An 18,572-nucleotide genomic window follows, 5' to 3' on the forward strand; every position below is an offset into this window, starting at 1 on the left:
AGTATACCTAAGACCAGTCCAAATGACTGTTTGTAATCAACTTACATTATGTCTCTGGCCAACTGTTGATGTTGATGAGGCCTGTATATAGATAGATTTGGTGATTTATTACAACAAGCAGAAATAACTGTCAGACAAACCCAAACACACATAGGATACACTGAAGTGATGCCCTAGAAACGTTCTATTTAAAATGATTCTGATCAATGGAAACTAAGAAATGTAAGATCTAGATACTATCCGTATTATAGGCTATGCAGCCTATTTGTAATAGTACTATTGTTGGAAATGTGCAAAAAATACACTGTACAATAGGGAAAGGCAAAAAGAGAATGATCTATGTGTTAGTATCATGCAACTCAATGGAGGAAAATGAGGCAGCATTCCCTTGGCTGGGCCTGAGACTGAGAGAGGCAATATTCCATACTGTAGCATGTTTATTTTTATCAGCATGCACCCTCTCCCAGAAAAAAAAAACATAAACAAAAAGTATTCCTTCCATGTCCATTGACACTTAATGAAAGCCCTGCCCAGAGGCGGCATGCCATTCCCTACCCGGTGGGCGCTGTGCATGTTGCCTATTGATCAGCTGGGGCCAGGCGCTGAGGTGTCGTGCTTACATACCAAACAAGCTCCCATTAACCCGTCCAGTGACTGCTGTGGTTGCCTGGGAGACAAATTGCTGTTTATTTAAGGGCACAGAAATAAACATTGCATATATACTGTAACCATACTCTTCAGCCAGGCAGGGAGTCACAGATATAAATGTGGATTATTTTGTTTTGTGGGTGCCCTCTGATTTCATAGTATTTCACCTATTTATGGTCGACATCCCGGCTCGGCCTTGAGGGCGGACGCGAGGAGAAAGGGCCCTTCTGAAGGGGCCAGTATCTTGGGGGGCATCTGGATGATGCTGGGGGTGTTTGCGTAGAACCTCATGTCATTTTATAAAAAGCAACATTGGGGAGAAGAAGCAGAGAAGGCCTGGTTTATAAACAAGGCCTGGGGCTAGAGTTTGTCCAGTGTCTGGGGACGGCCACCAGGTAATGGGGTAACATGCCACAGTATCTGGCCAGCGGTTATTGCAATGCCATTCCCATTAAGTTCAGCTACCTAAAATTCCCCCCAGAATTATTAAGTCAATATACACACTAGATAAAGTACAGGTCCACATTGATAGTAAGCGCTGGGTGAGATCTCCTCATGCAGTGAATGAATACATTATCTGTTTCTCTGCATATGTAAAGAGCTATAGTTCATTTCAATATGTGTAAGTAGGCATTTCACTGTTAGTCCACACCTGTTGTTAACAAAGCATATGACGAATAACATTTGATTGATATGAAGTGAAACATTACAACACTGAGCAGAAATCCTTTTGATTAGAAAAGGGCATATTTCCAATATGGGCCTAGGACAGTTGGATGACCTGTTTATATTTGTATATATTAGAACAGTATCCTGGCTATACTGACTATAATGTATTAGAACAGTGTCCTGGCTATACTGACTATAATGTATTAGAACAGTGTCCTGGCTATAATGACTATAATGTATTAGAACAGTATCCTGGCTATACTGACTATAATGTATTAGAACAGTATCCTGGCTGTACTGACTATAATGTATTAGAACAGTATCCTGGCTATACTGACTATAATGTATTAGAACAGTATCCTGGCTGTACTGACTATAATGTATTAGAACAGTATCCTGGCTGTACTGACTATAATGTATTAGAACAGTGTCCTGGCTATAATGACTATAATGTATTAGAACAGTATCATGGCTATAATGACTATAATGTATTAGAACAGTATCCTGGCTATAATGACTATAATGTATTAGAACAGTGTCCTGGCTATAATGACTATAATGTATTAGAACAGTATCATGGCTATAATGACTATAATGTATTAGAACAGTGTCCTGGCTATATTGACTATAATGTATTAGAACAGTATCCTGGCTATAATGACTATAATGTATTAGAACAGTATCCTGGCTATAATGACTATAATGTATTAGAACAGTGTCCTGGCTATAATGACTATAATGTATTAGAACAGTGTCCTGGCTATAATGACTATAATGTATTAGAACAGTATCCTGGCTATAATGACTATAATGTATTAGAACAGTGTCCTGGCTATATTGACTATAATGTATTAGAACAGTATCCTGGCTATAATGACTATAATGTATTAGAACAGTAGCCTGGCTATAATGACTATAATGTATTAGAACAGTGTCCTGGCTATAATGACTATAATGTATTAGAACAGTATCCTGGCTATAATGACTATAATGTATTAGAACAGTATCCTGCTATAATGACTATAGAACAGTATCCTGACTATAATGTATTAGAACAGTATCCTGGCTGTACTGACTATAATGTATTAGAACAGTATCCTGGCTATATGACTATAATGTATTAGAACAGTATCCTGGCTATACTGACTATAATGTATTAGAACAGTATCCTGGCTGTACTGACTATAATGTATTAGAACAGTGTCCTGGCTATAATGACTATAATGTATTAGAACAGAATCCTGGCTATAATGACTATAATGTATTAGAACAGTATCCTGGCTATAATGACTATAATGTATTAGAACAGTATCCTGGCTATAATGACTATAATGTATTAGAACAGTGTCCTGGCTATAATGACTATAATGTATTAGAACAGTATCCTGGCTATAATGACTATAATGACAGACTATAATGTATTAGAACAGTGTCCTGGCTATATTGACTATAATGTATTAGAACAGTATCCTGGCTATAATGACTATAATGTATTAGAACAGTATCCTGGCTATAATGACTATAATGTATTAGAACAGTGTCCTGGCTATAATGACTATAATGTATTAGAACAGTATCCTGGCTATAATGACTATAATGTATTAGAACAGTGTCCTGGCTATAATGACTATAATGTATTAGAACAGTATCCTGGCTATAATGACTATAATGTATTAGAACAGTGTCCTGGCTATAATGACTATAATGTATTAGAACAGTATCCTGGCTATAATGACTATAATGTATTAGAACAGTATCCTGGCTATAATGACTATAATGTATTAGAACAGTGTCCTGGCTATAATGACTATAATGTATTAGAACAGTATCCTGGCTATAATGACTATAATGTATTAGAACAGTAGCCTGGCTATAATGACTATAATGTATTATAACAGTAGCCTGGCTATAATGACTATAATGTATTAGAACAGTATCCTGGCTATAATGACTATAATGTATTATAACAGTAGCCTGGCTATAATGACTATAATGTATTAGAACAGTAGCCTGGCTATAATGACTATAATGTATTAGAACAGTATCCTGGCTATAATGACTATAATGTATTAGAACAGTAGCCTGGCTATAATGACTATAATGTATTAGAACAGTATCCTGGCTATAATGACTATAATGTATAAGAACAGTATCCTGGCTATAATGACTATAATGTATTAGAACAGTGTCCTGGCTATAATGACTATAATGTATTAGAACAGTGTCCTGGCTATACTGACTATAATGTATTAGAACAGTATCCTGGCTATAATGACTATAATGTATTAGAACAGTAGCCTGGCCTGATGCCTTGGCACACCCTATGTTTGTATTGTGATGAATTGTGACCTGAGAAGTTTACTGACTCACATGTTATATTTTACTAGTGAGGTTTCGCTCTCTCTCTGACATACAGCACAGTACAGTCCAGTACAGTCCAGTACAGTCCAGTACAGTAAGCTGCTACAACAGATCCAAGAAAGCTTTAATTCAACCTGCCGAAGCCTTCTATCAGGCCTGATTTGTTCAGGGCTAAAAGTAAACCGCACTGGTTCACTTGCAACAGTTAAAACAAGCCCTTGGAATGCAGTGAAGACAAAAGGGACAGTGATATGGTCCTTTGACCTTGTTCTGGAAGAAGAAAAGCCTTGACTTGACATGTCCCGATCCTGAATCATCCCTCTGTTCTCTGCCAATTATGAGCCAATAGAGGAATCGTTTTACAACCATGTTGTATTTACATGTAGCCTACTGTGCAAAAGGCCACAAAGGAGGTGGAGGTTTTCCGTAGCCTGGTCCCAGATATTTTTGTGCTGTTTTGTCAACCCTTTTGGTAAGTGTCACACAAAAAAATAGCCCAAACAGATGTGGGACTAGGTTAGGTTTCAGGCTAGGTTCCAGGCTAGGTTTCAGGCTAGGTTCTAGGCCAGGGTCTAGGAGTTCCAGGCTAGGTTCTAGGCCAGGGTCCAGGAGTTCCAGGCTAGGTTCCAGGCTAGGTTCTAGGCCAGGGTACAGGAGTTCCAGGCTAGGTTCTAGGCCAGGGTACAGGAGTTCCAGGCTAGGTTTCAGGCTAGGTTACCTGTGCTCGCTGGGGGATGGTCAGGTATTGTTCTTCCATTTTGAGAGCAGCGTTTGGACAGTGTAGGAGCATGGTTTATTTTGTGTGTTGATTAGACTTAATTGACATTCATTTGACTGAGTCACTGATTGGATAAATAGAGAAATGTTGAGGATTGTGGAAAACTTTTTATTCCCAGATCTATGGGCCAATATAAACGTAATCCAGCACTTCATACACACAAAGACATCTAAACATCTAAACATAACCTAAGCATTGTGTATTTGTTTACTTCTGTAACCATATGATCATACATTGAGAATCCCAAACAGAAGATGGCAGACTGAATGGTCTAAACTGAAATGGAAAATCAAGGTCACACAATTAGAGATTTTTTTAGAAGGCATTTCCACCCATAAAAATGCAACCAACTAATCCACAATGTTTAGTTGGTCCATGCTTTCTATAACATAAATCATATTGCTTGATGTTAATGCAATCCCAAAAATCGGGGAATTTGAAACAGTCCCAACATGCTTTCAGTGCATGCTTGGTCTGCAGAGAACCTTTCCTGCCAGAGCATCTCAGTGGATGGAAATGTTTACCAAATTACCGTACATAAATCCTTACATGGAAACATCCCCAGTCCCGAATGGAAAAAGATTGTCTTGTGTGTGCGTGTGCGTGTGTGTGTTGCCTAGCAACAAGACATGAATGGTACAGGCTTATATTAGAGAAACCACTTAGTTTTGGACATTTGGTATAAAAGGTGGAAACTTAAAGGATCCCCGCAAAGGCATTGGTAGTAGGCCTATTTGTAAAAATGCTTACTTTACTTAAATACTCACAATTACAAATTTGTTAAAAGTCTTTAGTAGGCTAAACGATACTGTTTTGCGTGCCTTGCATAGTTACATCTGGCTACTTCTTGCAGTGTTGAAAACTGTGTATTGCCCTTCCACTCCACTGTAAAGATAACATCCAGAACAGTTTAAAAGGGCGATAAAGCATACCCGAAAGATGTGCTGCGTGTTCTCAGAATGCACTTAATAAAGATGAACAAATGAGCAAATTGGAAATGCCCCATTGCGTTGTCACTGTCATAAAGTAAATATTGTTGATCCCCTATGATTTGATCCTGCTTCTTAAGGTAGGGAGCCATCTAGTGGTGGCTATGGCCAAGAAATCAGACTGAATCTGAAATTTGAGTCATATTTTGTAAAAATTTTTTTAGAGATGTCTCGCTAATTTATAACATTTCAATATCCATTGATTGGCACAAGTTACGAAAACGCCTGTTTCAGCCTTTTGAAATTTGGTTTCTCCGGGCCACTGTATATTTTTTTCGAAACTTCCTCACGTGACATCAGTCCAAGTGAAGATGTCAACATCGACAACCGAGTACACTTGAAGTTATTTGACTGATGTTTTTGTCGTATTGCTGGCAATCGGAAGGGAATGTCGATGTTGACCACTGCTTGACTGTCACATAAGATAGGTAAGGTATATTGGTGTCTCAAGAAATAGTCTGTGGAATGCTATTCAAGACGAGCTACAACAGCTAGCTAGAGATAGATTCGTGTTGGCTTTGTGAGTTGCCCAGTTTAACGTTCACAAACAACTGCAGGTCCTGCGTTGCAATGTAGCTAACAAGCTAGCTGGTATTTAACCAGTATTCTACAAGTTAGCGTCCATCGTCTCTATACTGTAAGTTGAGAACGTATTTTTATTTTAACAATTTCTGCTATTGTTTGGGTTGTTTACACGTGTCACATTTCCCCAGAATCATTTGTCTCGGTGTTCTCATCTATTTTATGGCGCATTGTTTACCTGCAGGATGGCTGGATGTCACAATGGCCAATCCACCCTTGTCAACAGCTTGGCCACTCTGCTTCGGAATCATGGTATAGTAACATCACCACCCTCTCTTGAAATCATGTCTGTCTCCCAAAACATATTCTGGACATAGCCCCTGTTATCCCAGACCTGCTAATCTGTTCTTTTGACGTTGTTCGAAATGATTAGGGCCTCATAGCTATACTGTAGCTACATGCTTCATATATTTTATGTTGCATTATAACTGCTGGTTTTAAGTGGTGTGTTAACATTGTCTCTCCTCTCTCCAGGTGCATCTGTGCTTGATGGCAGCAGTACCCTGACTCTACAGGCAGACTCTCTGCAGCACCTCGGTCGTCTGTTTGAGCAGTACCTCCTCTCCAGGACTCACCAACATGGCTTCCTGGCTCTGCCCTCACACCCTGCTGACACCACCTCCCTACTGCAGCTCCAGTTCCTGTTCGACGTGCTGCAGAAGACTGTCTCCCTCAAGGTGTGTGTGTGTGTGTCCTGCTCTATTTGTGAACAGTTTTGTAATAGATGTATGCATAAATTTCTCAGCACTTCATAAACAAAAATGTTCCAACTATAAAACTGAATTAAGTGGGCATCTTAGGGAATTCCATTGAGCCACTAGGTGGCGCTATAGCATTCTATATAATGTTCTTTGGCCTTTGGTTTTTCATTCCTAGCTCATCAATCCACCAGGGTCGAGGCTTCAGTCAGTGGTCAAGATCTTTCCTTTCAAGTCTCTCAAGTCTTTAGAGGTATGGGAGGAAAATGTGTGCACTTCTCCTTTGTAACAAAACAGTATAAATGTTGTATATAGAAGAATCTGGCTTACTCTGGGCCTGTTGTTCTGTCTCCCAGTTGAAGCGTATCCCCCCTCACTGTCTGGAGGACCTGAGGGGAGTCTACTCTCAGTTAGAGGTCTTCACCTGCTCCAAGAGCCTCAGTTCCCTGGAGGTAACACACACACTTCACCATTTTCTCTTTCTGAATAACAGACCCCTTTGTGTTGGAGTTTGAGCCACTGTTATTGTTACAGGAGCTACTGTCTCTGTGTGGAGGAGACCTCAGCTCTGCACTGCCCTGGCTGGAGCTGCACACCCTCAACTTCAGCTACAACGCTATAGTCTGCCTGGATGAGTCACTGGTAAGACATGCTCCTGCTCTCTGGTTTATTTATTCACTGATGTTGACATTTGTTTTTAATGTTGGCCATGTTTTAATGTGAGTCACTGTCTTTTTTAGAGTTTACTGAATGTTCTGAAGTCTCTGGATCTTAGTCACAATAAAATCCAGGAGTGTGCTGACTTTCTCAAGGTAATTCTGGATAGGTTTTGTGTCTGTGTGTTGAGAGGGGTCAGAGTTGGAGACATGCAGTAAGTTACTGCACTGGGCTATCTCCATATCTACTGTCTTTCTCCTCCTTCTCTCTCAGCCTCTGAGTGAGCTAGAGCACCTCAACCTGGGCTTTAACAATCTCCAGAGAGCACCAACGCTGGGCTTGAGCTCCAGAGCCAAACTCCTCACTCTCATCCTCAGAAACAACGAGCTGGAGACCATCAACGGTACTGTAACACCTCTGATAGACACCATCTGGTCATGCTTTAATGAATGATAGTATGGTGGTTTCTCTACGGATAATGGGATATTTAAAAAACATGATTTTTTTTACCACAGCCCTAATATTGATTTTATCCCTAAACGTATGCCAAAAATCATCAATACCAAACAGTTAGCAATAGTATTCCATCTGCAAATTCCCTCAAGACTATCTGTTATGCATGACCCCTTGAACTGACCTCTATCAGTATTGGAACAGAGAGGGACTTCAGACAATCAAAGCCTTGTACAAGACAAGAACATCAGCCAATCAAAGCCTTTGATCTGTTTACAGACTTGTGTCCACAAACAGTTGGGGGCTATAGATAAACAGGAAGCTAGGAATATATTAATATACTGGCATACTCCAGCGTTTGTTTGCCAGTACTGCCTATCTGCCCATCTCTCTCCCCCAACCGTCTCCCTATTGTTCAGTGTACTCTCTAAGTCTCTGTTAGTCTTGGATGGCTGACTCTGCCCCCGTCTCAGTATGAGATGCCTAGATGTCTGATTTGTGTGTGACTGTGACCCTATGCAGGAGTGGAGCAGTTGTCGTCCCTACAGCATCTGGACTTGGCCTACAACCTGCTACTGGATCACTCCCAGCTGGCTCCTCTGTCTATGCTGCACAGTCTCAACATGGTGAAGGAGAGAGAGAACTTAGAAGTGTGCTTATCAGTAGTTTACTGTGTGACAGCCTCTGTGTTATCCCAGACCCACTGACCTGTAGCCTCAGTGTTATCCCAGACTCGCTGACCTGTAGCCTCAGTGTTATCCCAGACTCGCTGACCTGTAGCCTCAGTGTTATCCCAGACTCGCTGACCTGTAGCCTCAGTGTTATCCCAGACTCGCTGACCTGTAGCCTCAGTGTTATCCCAGACTCGCTGACCTGTAGCCTCAGTGTTATCCCAGACTCGCTGACCTGTAGCCTCAGTGTTATCCCAGACTCGCTGACCTGTAGCCTCAGTGTTATCCCAGACTCGCTGACCTGTAGCCTCAGTGTTATCCCAGACTCGCTGACCTGTAGCCTCAGTGTTATCCCAGACTCGCTGACCTGTAGCCTCAGTGTTATCCCAGACTCGCTGACCTGTAGCCTCAGTGTTATCCCAGACTCGCTGACCTGTAGCCTCAGTGTTATCCCAGACTCGCTGACCTGTAGCCTCAGTGTTATCCCAGACTCGCTGACCTGTAGCCTCAGTGTTATCCCAGACTCGCTGACCTGTAGCCTCAGTGTTATCCCAGACTCGCTGACCTGTAGCCTCAGTGTTATCCCAGACTCGCTGACCTGTAGCCTCAGTGTTATCCCAGACTCGCTGACCTGTAGCCTCAGTGTTATCCCAGACTCGCTGACCTGTAGCCTCAGTGTTATCCCAGACTCGCTGACCTGTAGCCTCAGTGTTATCCCAGACTCGCTGACCTGTAGCCTCAGTGTTATCCCAGACTCGCTGACCTGTAGCCTCAGTGTTATCCCAGACTCGCTGACCTGTAGCCTCAGTGTTATCCCAGACCCGCTGACCTGTAGCCTCAGTGTTATCCCAGACTCGCTGACCTGTAGCCTCAGTGTTATCCCAGACTCGCTGACCTGTAGCCTCAGTGTTATCCCAGACTCGCTGACCTGTAGCCTCAGTGTTATCCCAGACTCGCTGACCTGTAGCCTCAGTGTTATCCCAGACTCGCTGACCTGTAGCCTCAGTGTTATCCCAGACTCGCTGACCTGTAGCCTCAGTGTTATCCCAGACTCGCTGACCTGTAGCCTCAGTGTTATCCCAGACTCGCTGACCTGTAGCCTCAGTGTTATCCCAGACCCGCTGACCTGTAGCCTCAGTGTTATCCCAGACTCGCTGACCTGTAGCCTCAGTGTTATCCCAGACTCGCTGACCTGTAGCCTGTGTTATCCCAGACTCGCTGACCTGTAGCCTCAGTGTTATCCCAGACTCGCTGACCTGTAGCCTCAGTGTTATCCCAGACTCGCTGACCTGTAGCCTCAGTGTTATCCCAGACTCGCTGACCTGTAGCCTCAGTGTTATCCCAGACTCGCTGACCTGTAGCCTCAGTGTTATCCCAGACTCGCTGACCTGTAGCCTCTGTCTCTTCTTAGCTGAATCTGAAGGGCAACCCACTGTTCTTCCAGAAGACCCACAGAACCCGCACTGTCCGCCACCTCTCCCCCAAGGCGGCCTACCTCAGAGTGAGTGAGAGGGGGAGGGAGGGAGGGAGGGAGAAAAATTGGAAAGCTGAATTTGGACCCAGTCTTTTTTTCATGATTCTCTGTCTCCTCCTCAAGTTTAATATTGTCTCTCCCCCTCTCTCACCTCTAGCTCAGACTGGACAGCAGCCCTCTCTCCTCTTCAGAGTTGTCAGTGAGTAGACCACTCCTGTGGGTCAGCAGGCATATACTCAACACTTCTCTAGTCTTGTTGGGTCACTTGTTGATGTCCACTTTAAGTTAATTTGTGGGATTCGCCACTTTTGTACCACCTTCAGGTGCTACCCAAACCGGGACAGCTGATTGGGCAGCTTCAGTCCCAGGCCTCGCCTTTGATCACCAGGGCTCCAGAGCGGGGTAACCAGGAAGTAGTGTCCAGCGGGGGCGGGGAGTTGAGTGACAGCCTGTCGGTCAGCGAGGTGGGAGTGACACGACAACGCAAGAAGAAAGCCAAAGTAAGTCAGCTACACAGCTCACTGAGAGGCTGGGGGTCTGTTCTCATCCCCTAGCCACTCTGTATACCTCTTAAAACCCGGACCAGCTAGAAAAAATACATGTTAATAGCTTTAACTAACCCTCTGATAGGATCAAGATCCTACAGGGTAAGGGTCTAGGAGGTACCTACGGGGTAAGGAGGCTAGGGGGTACCTACGGGGTAAGGAGGCTAGGGGGTACCTACGGGGTAAGGAGGCTAGGGGGTACCTACGGGGTAAGGAGGCTAGGGGTACCTACGGGGTAAGGAGGCTAGGGGGTACCTACGGGGTAAGGGGGCTAGGGGGTACCTACGGGGTAAGGGGGCTAGGGGGTACCTACGGGGTAAGGGGGCTAGGGGGTACCTACGGGGTAAGGGGGCTAGGGGGTACCTACGGGGTAAGGGGGCTAGGGGGTACCTACAGGGCTAGGGGGTATCTACGGGGTAAGGAGGCTAGGGGGTACCTACGGGGCTAGGGGGTATCTACGGGGTAAGGGGGCTAGGGATGTCTATGGGGTAAGGGGGCTAGGGGTGTCTACGGGGCTAGGGGGTGTCTACGGGGTAAGGGGGCTAGGGGGTGTCTACGGGGTAAGGGGGATAGGGGGTGTCTACGGGGTAATGGGTCTAGGGGGTGTCTACGGGCTAGGGGGTGTCTACGGGCTAGGGGGTGTCTACTGGGTAAGGGGGCTAGGGATGTCTATGGGGTAAGGGGGCTATGGGGTGTCTACGGGGTAAGGGGGCTAGGGGGCGTCTACAGGGCTAGGGGGTGTCTACGGGGTAAGGGGGATAGGGGGTGTGTAAGGGGGCTAGGGGGTACCTACGGAGCTAGGGAGTGTCTACAGGGTAAGGGGGCTAGGGGGTGTCTACGGGGCTAGGGGGTGTCTACGGGGTAAGGGGGTGTCTACGGGGCTAGGGGGTACCTAGGGGGTACCTACGGGGCTAGGGGGTACCTACGGGGCTAGGGGGTACCTACGGGGCTAGGGAGTGCCTACGGGGCTAGGGAGTGTCTACGGGGTAAGGGGGCTAGGGGGTACCTACGGGGCTAGGGGGTACCTACGGGGCTAGGAGGTACCTACGGGGCTAGGGAGAACATACGGGGCTAGGGAGTGTCTACGGGGTAAGGGGGCTAGGGGGTGTCTACGGGGCTACGGGGTGTCTACGGGGTAAGGGGGCTAGTGGGTGTCTACGGGGTAAGGGGGTGTCTACGGGGCTAGGGGGTACCTACGGGGTAAGGGGGCTTGGGGGTACCTACGGGGTAAGTGGGCTAGGAGGTGGCTATAGGGTGCCTACGGGGCTAGGGGTACCTACGGGGCTAGGTGGTGTCTACGGGTACCTACGGGGTAAGGGGCTTGGGGGTTCCTATGGGGATAGGGGGTGTCTACGGGGTAAGGGGGCTAGGGGTGTCTACGGGGTAAGGGGGCTAGGGGGTACCTACGGGGCTAGGGGGTACCTACGGGGCTAGGGGTACCTACGGGGCTAGGGGGTACCTACGGGGCTAGGAGGTACCTACGGGGCTAGGGAGAACATACGGGGCTAGGGGTGTCTACGGGGTAAGGGGGCTAGGGGGTGTCTACGGGGCTACGGGGTGTCTACGGGGTAAGGGGGCTAGGGGGTGTCTACGGGGTAAGGGGGTGTCTACGAGGCTAGGGGGTACCTACGGGGTAAGGGGGCTAGGGGGTACCTACGGGGTAAGTGGGCTAGGAGGTGGCTATAGGGTGCCTACGGGGCTAGGGGGTACCTACGGGGCTAGGTGGTGTCTACGGGGTACCTACGGGGTAAGGGGGCTAGGGGGTTCCTATGGGGATAGGGGGTGTCTACGGGGTAAGGGGGCTAGGGGTGTCTACGGGGTAAGGGGGCTAGGGGGTACCTACGGGGCTAGGGGGTGTCTACGGGGTAAGGGGGTGTCTACGGGGCTAGGGGGTACCTACGGGGTAAGGGGGCTAGGGGGTGTCTACGGGGCTAGGGGGTGTCTACGGGGCTAGGGGGTGTCTACGGGGTAAGGGGGCTAGGGGGTACCTACGGGGTAAGGGGGCTAGGGGGTGTCTACGGGGCTAGGGGGTGTCTACGGGGTAAGGTCAATTTTGAAATGAGCAAATCAATACAGGCAGAGGAGAAGGAGCATGTTTCTGGAATGTCGTGTGTATAATATATATATATATCCATCTGTGTTGTTTCAGAGTAAGGTGAGGGTGAGACGGGCTAGCATCTCAGAGCCCAGTGACTACGACTATGAATATGAACCCAGACCACAGTCCTCTATACAAGGTAAACGTTTACAGTGGGGAGAACAAGTATTTGATACACTGTCGATTTTGCAGATTTTCCTACTTACAAACCATGTAGAGGTCTGTCATCTTTATCATAGGTACACTTCAACAGTGCGAGATGGAATCTAAAACAAAAATCCAGAAAATCACATTGTATGATTTTTAAGTAATTAATTAGCATTTTATTGCGTGACATAAGTATTAACCATTAAGAATTCCGGCTCTCACAGACCTGTTAGTTTTTCTTTAAGAACCCCTCCTGTTCTCCACTCATTACCTGTATTAACTGCACCTGTTTGAACTCGTTACCTGTATAAAAGACACCTGTCCACACACTCAATCAAACAGACTCCAACCTCTCCACAATGGCCAAGACCAGAGAGCTATGTAAGGACATCAGGGATAAAATTGTAGACCTGCACAAAGCTGGGATGTGCTACAGGACAATAGGCAAGCAGCTTGGTGAGAAGGCAACCACTGTTGGCGCAATTATTAGAAAATGGAAAAAGTTCAAGATGACAGTCAATCACCCTCGGTCTGGGGCTCCATGCAAGATCTCGCCTCGTGGGGCATCAATGATCATGAGGAAGGTGAGGGATCAGCCCAGAACTACACGGTAGGACCTGGTCAATGACCTGAAGAGAGCTGGGACCACAGTCTCAAAGAAAACCATTAGTAACACACTATGCCGTCATGGATTAAAATCCTGCAGCGCACGCAAGGTCCCCCTGCTCAAGCCAGCGCATGTCCAGGCCCGTCTGAAGTTTGCCAATGACCGGAGAAGGTCCGGAGAAGGTCATGTGGTCTGATGAGACAAAAATATAGCTTTTTGGTCTAAACTCCACTCTCCGTGTTTGGAGGAAGAAGAAGGATGAGTACAACCCCAAGAACACCATCCCAACCGTGAAGCATGGAGGTGGAAACATCCATTCTTTGGGGATGCTTTTCTGCAAAGGGGACAGGGCGACTGCACCGTATTGAGGGGAGGATGGATGGGGCCATGTATCGCGAGATCTTGGCCATCAACCTCCTTCCCTCAGTAAGAGCATTGAAGATGGGTCGTGGCTGGGACTTCCAGCATGACAACGACCCGAAACACACAGCCAGGGCAACTAAGGAGTGGCTCCATAAGAAGCATCTCAAGGTCCTGGAGTGGCCTAGCCAGTCTCCAGACCTGAACCCAATAGAAAATCTTTGGAGGGAGCTGAAAGTCCGTATTGCCCAGCGACAGCCCCGAAACCTGAAGGATCTGGAGAAGGTCTGTATGGAGGAGTGGGCCAAAATCCCTGCTGCAGTGTGTTCAAACATGGTCAAGAACCACAGGAAACGTATGATCTCTGTAATTGCAAAAGGTTTCTGTACCAAATAATATTAAGTTCTGCTTTTCTGATGTATCAAATACTTATGTCATGCAATAAAATGCTAATTAATTACTTAAAAATCATACAATGTGATTTCTGCATTTTTGTTTTAGATTCTGTCTCTCACAGTTGAAGTGTACCTATGATAATAATTACAGACCTCTACATGCTTTGTAAGTAGGAAACACTGCCAATTTTGCAGGTTTTCAAATACTTGTTCCCCCCACTGTGTGTGTGTGTGTATATATATATATATTTGTGTATGTGTGTGTTGTGTGTGTGTGTGTGTATATATACACACAACTCCAAAAAATAAAGGGAACACTTAAACAACACAATGTAACTCCAAGTCAATCACACTTCTGTGGAATCAAACTGTCCACTTAGGAAGCAACACTGATTGACAATAAATTTCACATGCTGTTGTGCAAATGGAATAGACAACAGGTGGAAATTATAGGCAATTAGCAAGACACCCCCAATAAAGGAGTGGTTCTGCAGGTGGGGACCACAGACCACTTCTCAGTTCCTATGCTTCCTGGCTGATGTTTTGGTCACTTTTGAATGCTGGCGGTGCTTTCACTCTAGTGGTAGCATGAGACGGAGTCTACAACCCACACAAGTGGCTCAGGTAGTGCAGCTCATCCAGGATGGCAAATCAATGCGAACTGTAGCAAGAAGGTTTGCTGTGTCTGTCAGTGTAGTGACCAGAGCATGGAGTCGCTACCAGGAGACAGGCCAGTACATCAGGAGACGTGGAGGAGGGCAACAACCCAGCAGCAGGACCGCTACCTCCGCCTTTGTGCAAGGAGGAGCACTGCCAGAGCCCTGCAAAATGACCTCCAGCAGGCCACAAATGTGCTTGTGTCTGCTCAAACGATCAGAAACAGACTCAATGAGGGTGGTATGAGGGCCCGATGTCCACAGGTGGGGGTTGTGCTTACAGCCCAACACCGTGCAGGATGTTTTGGCATTTGCCAGAGATTGTTAAGTTTGCCACTGGCGCCCTGTGCTCTTCACAGATGAAAGCAGGTTCACACTGAACACATGTGATAGACGTGACAGAGTCTGGAGACACCGTGGAGAACGTTCTGCTGCCTGCAACATCCTCCAGCATGACCGGTTTGGCGTTGGGTCAGTCATGGTGTGGGGTGGCATTGCTCGTCAGAGGTAGCCTGACTGCCATTAGGTACCGAGATGAGATCCTCAGACCCCTTGTGAGACCATATGCTGGTGCGGTTGGCCCTGGGTTCCTCCTAATGCAAGACAATGCTAGACCTCATGTGGCTGGAGTGTGTCAGCAGTTCCTGCAAGAGGAAGGCATTGATGCTATGGACTGGCCCGCCCGTTCCCCAGACCTGAATCCAATTGATCACATCTGGGACAGCATGTCTCGCTCTATCCACCAACGCCACGTTGCACCACACTGTCCAGGAGTTGGCGGATGCTTTTGGCCAGGTCTGGGAGGAGATCCCTCAGGAGACCATCCGCCACCTCATCAGGAGCATGCCCAGGCGTTGTAGGGAGGTCATACAGGCACGTGGAGGCCACACACACTACTGAGCCTCATTTTGACTTGTTTTAAGGACATTACATCAAAGTTGGATCTGCCTGTAGTGTGGTTTTCCACTTTAATTTTAAGTGTGACTCCAAATCCAGACCTCCATGGGTTGATAAATTTGATTTCCATTGATAATTTGTGTGCTTTTGTTGTCAGCACATTCAACTATGTAAAGAAAATAAGAATAAGAATATTTAATTCATTCAGATCTAGGATGTGTTATTTTAGTGTTCCCTTTATTTTTTTTGAGCAGTGTATATATAACATAAACCTCCTCTCTCCCCTCAGACATTGTTCTCCCTCACCAGAAGGAGATTGAACGCATGGACAGTTTCAGGGACCAACTGGGTGAAGATTGGCTGCGCTACCAGCATCACCTAGAGGGGGCGCCAATCGCCACACTAGACAAGGTGTACAGGCCAGCTCCTCCACACCTCAACAACAGTCTCTGTGCCACCCCCTCCCCAACCAACAACAGCCCCATCCAGGCGAGCCCCGCCACCTTTAAGCCTCCTTCTCCAGAGCTGGAAGTCCCGGAGGTTCTACCCCCACCGCTGCTCTTGTCTGAGCCCAAGGAGGAGGCCTCAGACTGGGATGCAGATCTGGAGACAGAGTCCACCCTCCAGTGGCCTGACCACAGCCTCGGGCACACAGAGTCCACCCTGGAGACTACTATGGCAGAGGGACTGGGTCAGGGGTTAGAGGGGACACCGGCGACACCCACGGACACCAGAGAAGAAGAGGAGGAGGACTTGGGAGGTAGGAGCACTTCAGAACTAGCAGTAGCACACCTGATTGAAGTAGACAACTTATCATCCAGCCTCAACTAGTCCAACCAGCTGTGCTAGAGCGGGAATACAACCAAAATGTGCAAAGACTGGGGGGTTCCAAAGGAACTGATTGGGCAATGCTGAGCCAACCTTTGACCTCTCTTTCGTCTGTCTCTAGTTGACCTGTGTCACCCCCTGCTTGTGGGAGTACTATCATCATCATCATCAGAGGAGGAGGAGGAGGGGCTGAGGAGGAAGAACAGGGCCCAGTGTCCTGTGTTCCTCAGGGTCAAGCCAAGACACGTCCTGGAGGTGGACATGAGCAGGGGTCAGTTGAAGGCCCGGCTAGAGTTGGACAGTCTGGGGAGGTTCACCATGTCCCAGGTCACCTGGACTGAGAGGGTGAGGAGCGGGAGGGGAATGGGGGAGGGAGGGAAGATGGAAGGAAAGAGAGGGAGGGGAGGAGGGATGGAAGGAGAGGAAACGTGAGTGGTGGGAGACATGGTTGGGGAGGGGAATTGTGCCAAGAGGAAGGGAGGTGATTTATTTATTTTATTTTTGTTGTTGCCTGAAATGATGAAAGAAGTGTGTTTTGTATTTGTTCTAAAGAAAGTTCTCTCTCTAGGAGGTGGAGCGAACTCTTCCTGCGGTAGAGCTTCACTTCCATTACATCAGCAGAGAGAGGAGGAGGAGACGCTATGTTATGCTGGATGATGACCCCCAGGAGGCACTGCAGGTAACACAATAGGGATGTGACAAATGGAAAATGTTCTTACCGGTTAAACAGACATTTTTTTAAAGTCTGTTTTCCATTTAAACTCCACCATGAATTCACAATGCAGCTACTCTGCTGCTCGCAACGCTTTGGGTCTCCCGGTACGTCCCTTTCAGATGGTTAAGCATTGCACCTGTACTACCATTACTGCACCTCAACTCCACCTCTGTCTGCATTTCCTTCTCATTTAACTTATGAAAGTATTGCCATCCAGGACTACGCTGCTGTCGCTTGTCTTTCTCTGACATTTTGCGAACTGTTAACGATGATGACGTAGTGTTGGAGAGTGTCGACTCCAATAGAATCGATACCTCGACTCCTTGCACGTCAATTCCCGACGTTGACTCCCATTTCTGAGTTTCAAGATTGACTCCTAAGATTCAGTATTCTTGGAACGGAGGAGACTGATAAGTTGCCGTACTTCTGAGAACACAACCACTCACATCTTTCATAGCGAGGGACAGACGGAGAGAGAGGAGAGGGGCACAGTATTTGTAGGTCGGCCACCAGGCAGACGGAGTCAGAACCGGGCACTAGGCCTATCTGCAATCAAAAACAGCATTCTATTGTGAGATACTGTGTCTCGCAATTTCTTGGCTTGCAACTTCAGTAAAGCGGGGCCTATTATCAATGAATGGGTTAGGATGTTCTACTGGCAGCAGACCGGAGACTGATCACACACATAATTAGCGAAGAGAAGGATCCGTCCAAACAGTTGTAAAACGTCCACAAGGCTGTGGTCAGTACTCCATGGATGTTGCCATCAGTCCTACAGGTCAGGCCTAGCTCATAAAGCCCAATGATATCTATCTTGTTGTTTGTGTGTTTTACGTAAGCAGCCATTGGAATGTTCTGTATTCTGAATGTTCTGTTTTCTTGTTTGGACTTGCATTTGGGTACAATACAAATTTGAAGTAGCCTGTCATCATACAACTGTTCTATCGGAAAATACATGGACTGTTATTAAAGTTTCAAAGAATGTCTTGGAAAATACATGATTGTAAATACGGCGGGTGTTGTTGCTAGGCACTGACAGAGGTCCTGTCGCGGGTGGTGGAGGAGAATGAGCGGCGGGTCATGGAGGGTCGTCCCAGCTGTGTCCGCCTGCAGTGTCTACGCTGTGGGTCAGAGTTCACACAGCGGGGAGGGAAGGAGCAGGAGGACGGAGGGAGATTGAGAGGATGGACAGGACTGGAAGAGCAGGAGGAGGAGAGGAAGAACAAGTGCAGAGAAGATGGATTGGGTGAGAGAGGCACACTCGTACAGGAACACACATGCACGCATGCTAGGGACCGGCACAGTTATTACAATATCCAAACCGATGTCAGTTATTTATTTATT

The 18,572-nt window shown here is 46.8% G+C and overlaps 1 protein-coding gene across 2 annotated transcripts in view; it reads left to right on the plus strand.

The window, feature by feature from the left end:
* Positions 1–5,717: 5,717 nt before the first annotated feature.
* LOC135543320 (serine/threonine-protein kinase 11-interacting protein-like) overlaps positions 5,718–18,572 on the plus strand; it is a 62,134-nt gene continuing 49,279 nt past the window's right edge. Inside the window, exons 1-18 of one of the 2 annotated variants that reach the window (XM_064970499.1) lie at positions 5,718–5,873; positions 6,003–6,082; positions 6,212–6,279; positions 6,502–6,704; positions 6,904–6,978; positions 7,082–7,177; positions 7,260–7,367; positions 7,466–7,537; positions 7,656–7,785; positions 8,358–8,461; positions 9,918–10,007; positions 10,138–10,179; positions 10,304–10,480; positions 12,675–12,762; positions 15,975–16,445; positions 16,635–16,858; positions 17,082–17,192; positions 18,258–18,474. In XM_064970499.1, coding sequence (XP_064826571.1) covers positions 6,213–6,279; positions 6,502–6,704; positions 6,904–6,978; positions 7,082–7,177; positions 7,260–7,367; positions 7,466–7,537; positions 7,656–7,785; positions 8,358–8,461; positions 9,918–10,007; positions 10,138–10,179; positions 10,304–10,480; positions 12,675–12,762; positions 15,975–16,445; positions 16,635–16,858; positions 17,082–17,192; positions 18,258–18,474 — 2,275 coding nt within the window. In that variant the 5' untranslated portion in view covers positions 5,718–5,873; positions 6,003–6,082; position 6,212. The remainder of the gene's footprint in view (positions 5,874–6,002; positions 6,083–6,211; positions 6,280–6,501; positions 6,705–6,903; positions 6,979–7,081; positions 7,178–7,259; positions 7,368–7,465; positions 7,538–7,655; positions 7,786–8,357; positions 8,462–9,917; positions 10,008–10,137; positions 10,180–10,303; positions 10,481–12,674; positions 12,763–15,974; positions 16,446–16,634; positions 16,859–17,081; positions 17,193–18,257; positions 18,475–18,572) is intronic. The other variant, XM_064970498.1, reaches the window with a different exon arrangement.

This window comes from Oncorhynchus masou, chromosome 7 (assembly GCF_036934945.1).
Source record: "Oncorhynchus masou masou isolate Uvic2021 chromosome 7, UVic_Omas_1.1, whole genome shotgun sequence".
Taxonomy (NCBI): Eukaryota; Metazoa; Chordata; class Actinopteri; order Salmoniformes; family Salmonidae; genus Oncorhynchus; species Oncorhynchus masou.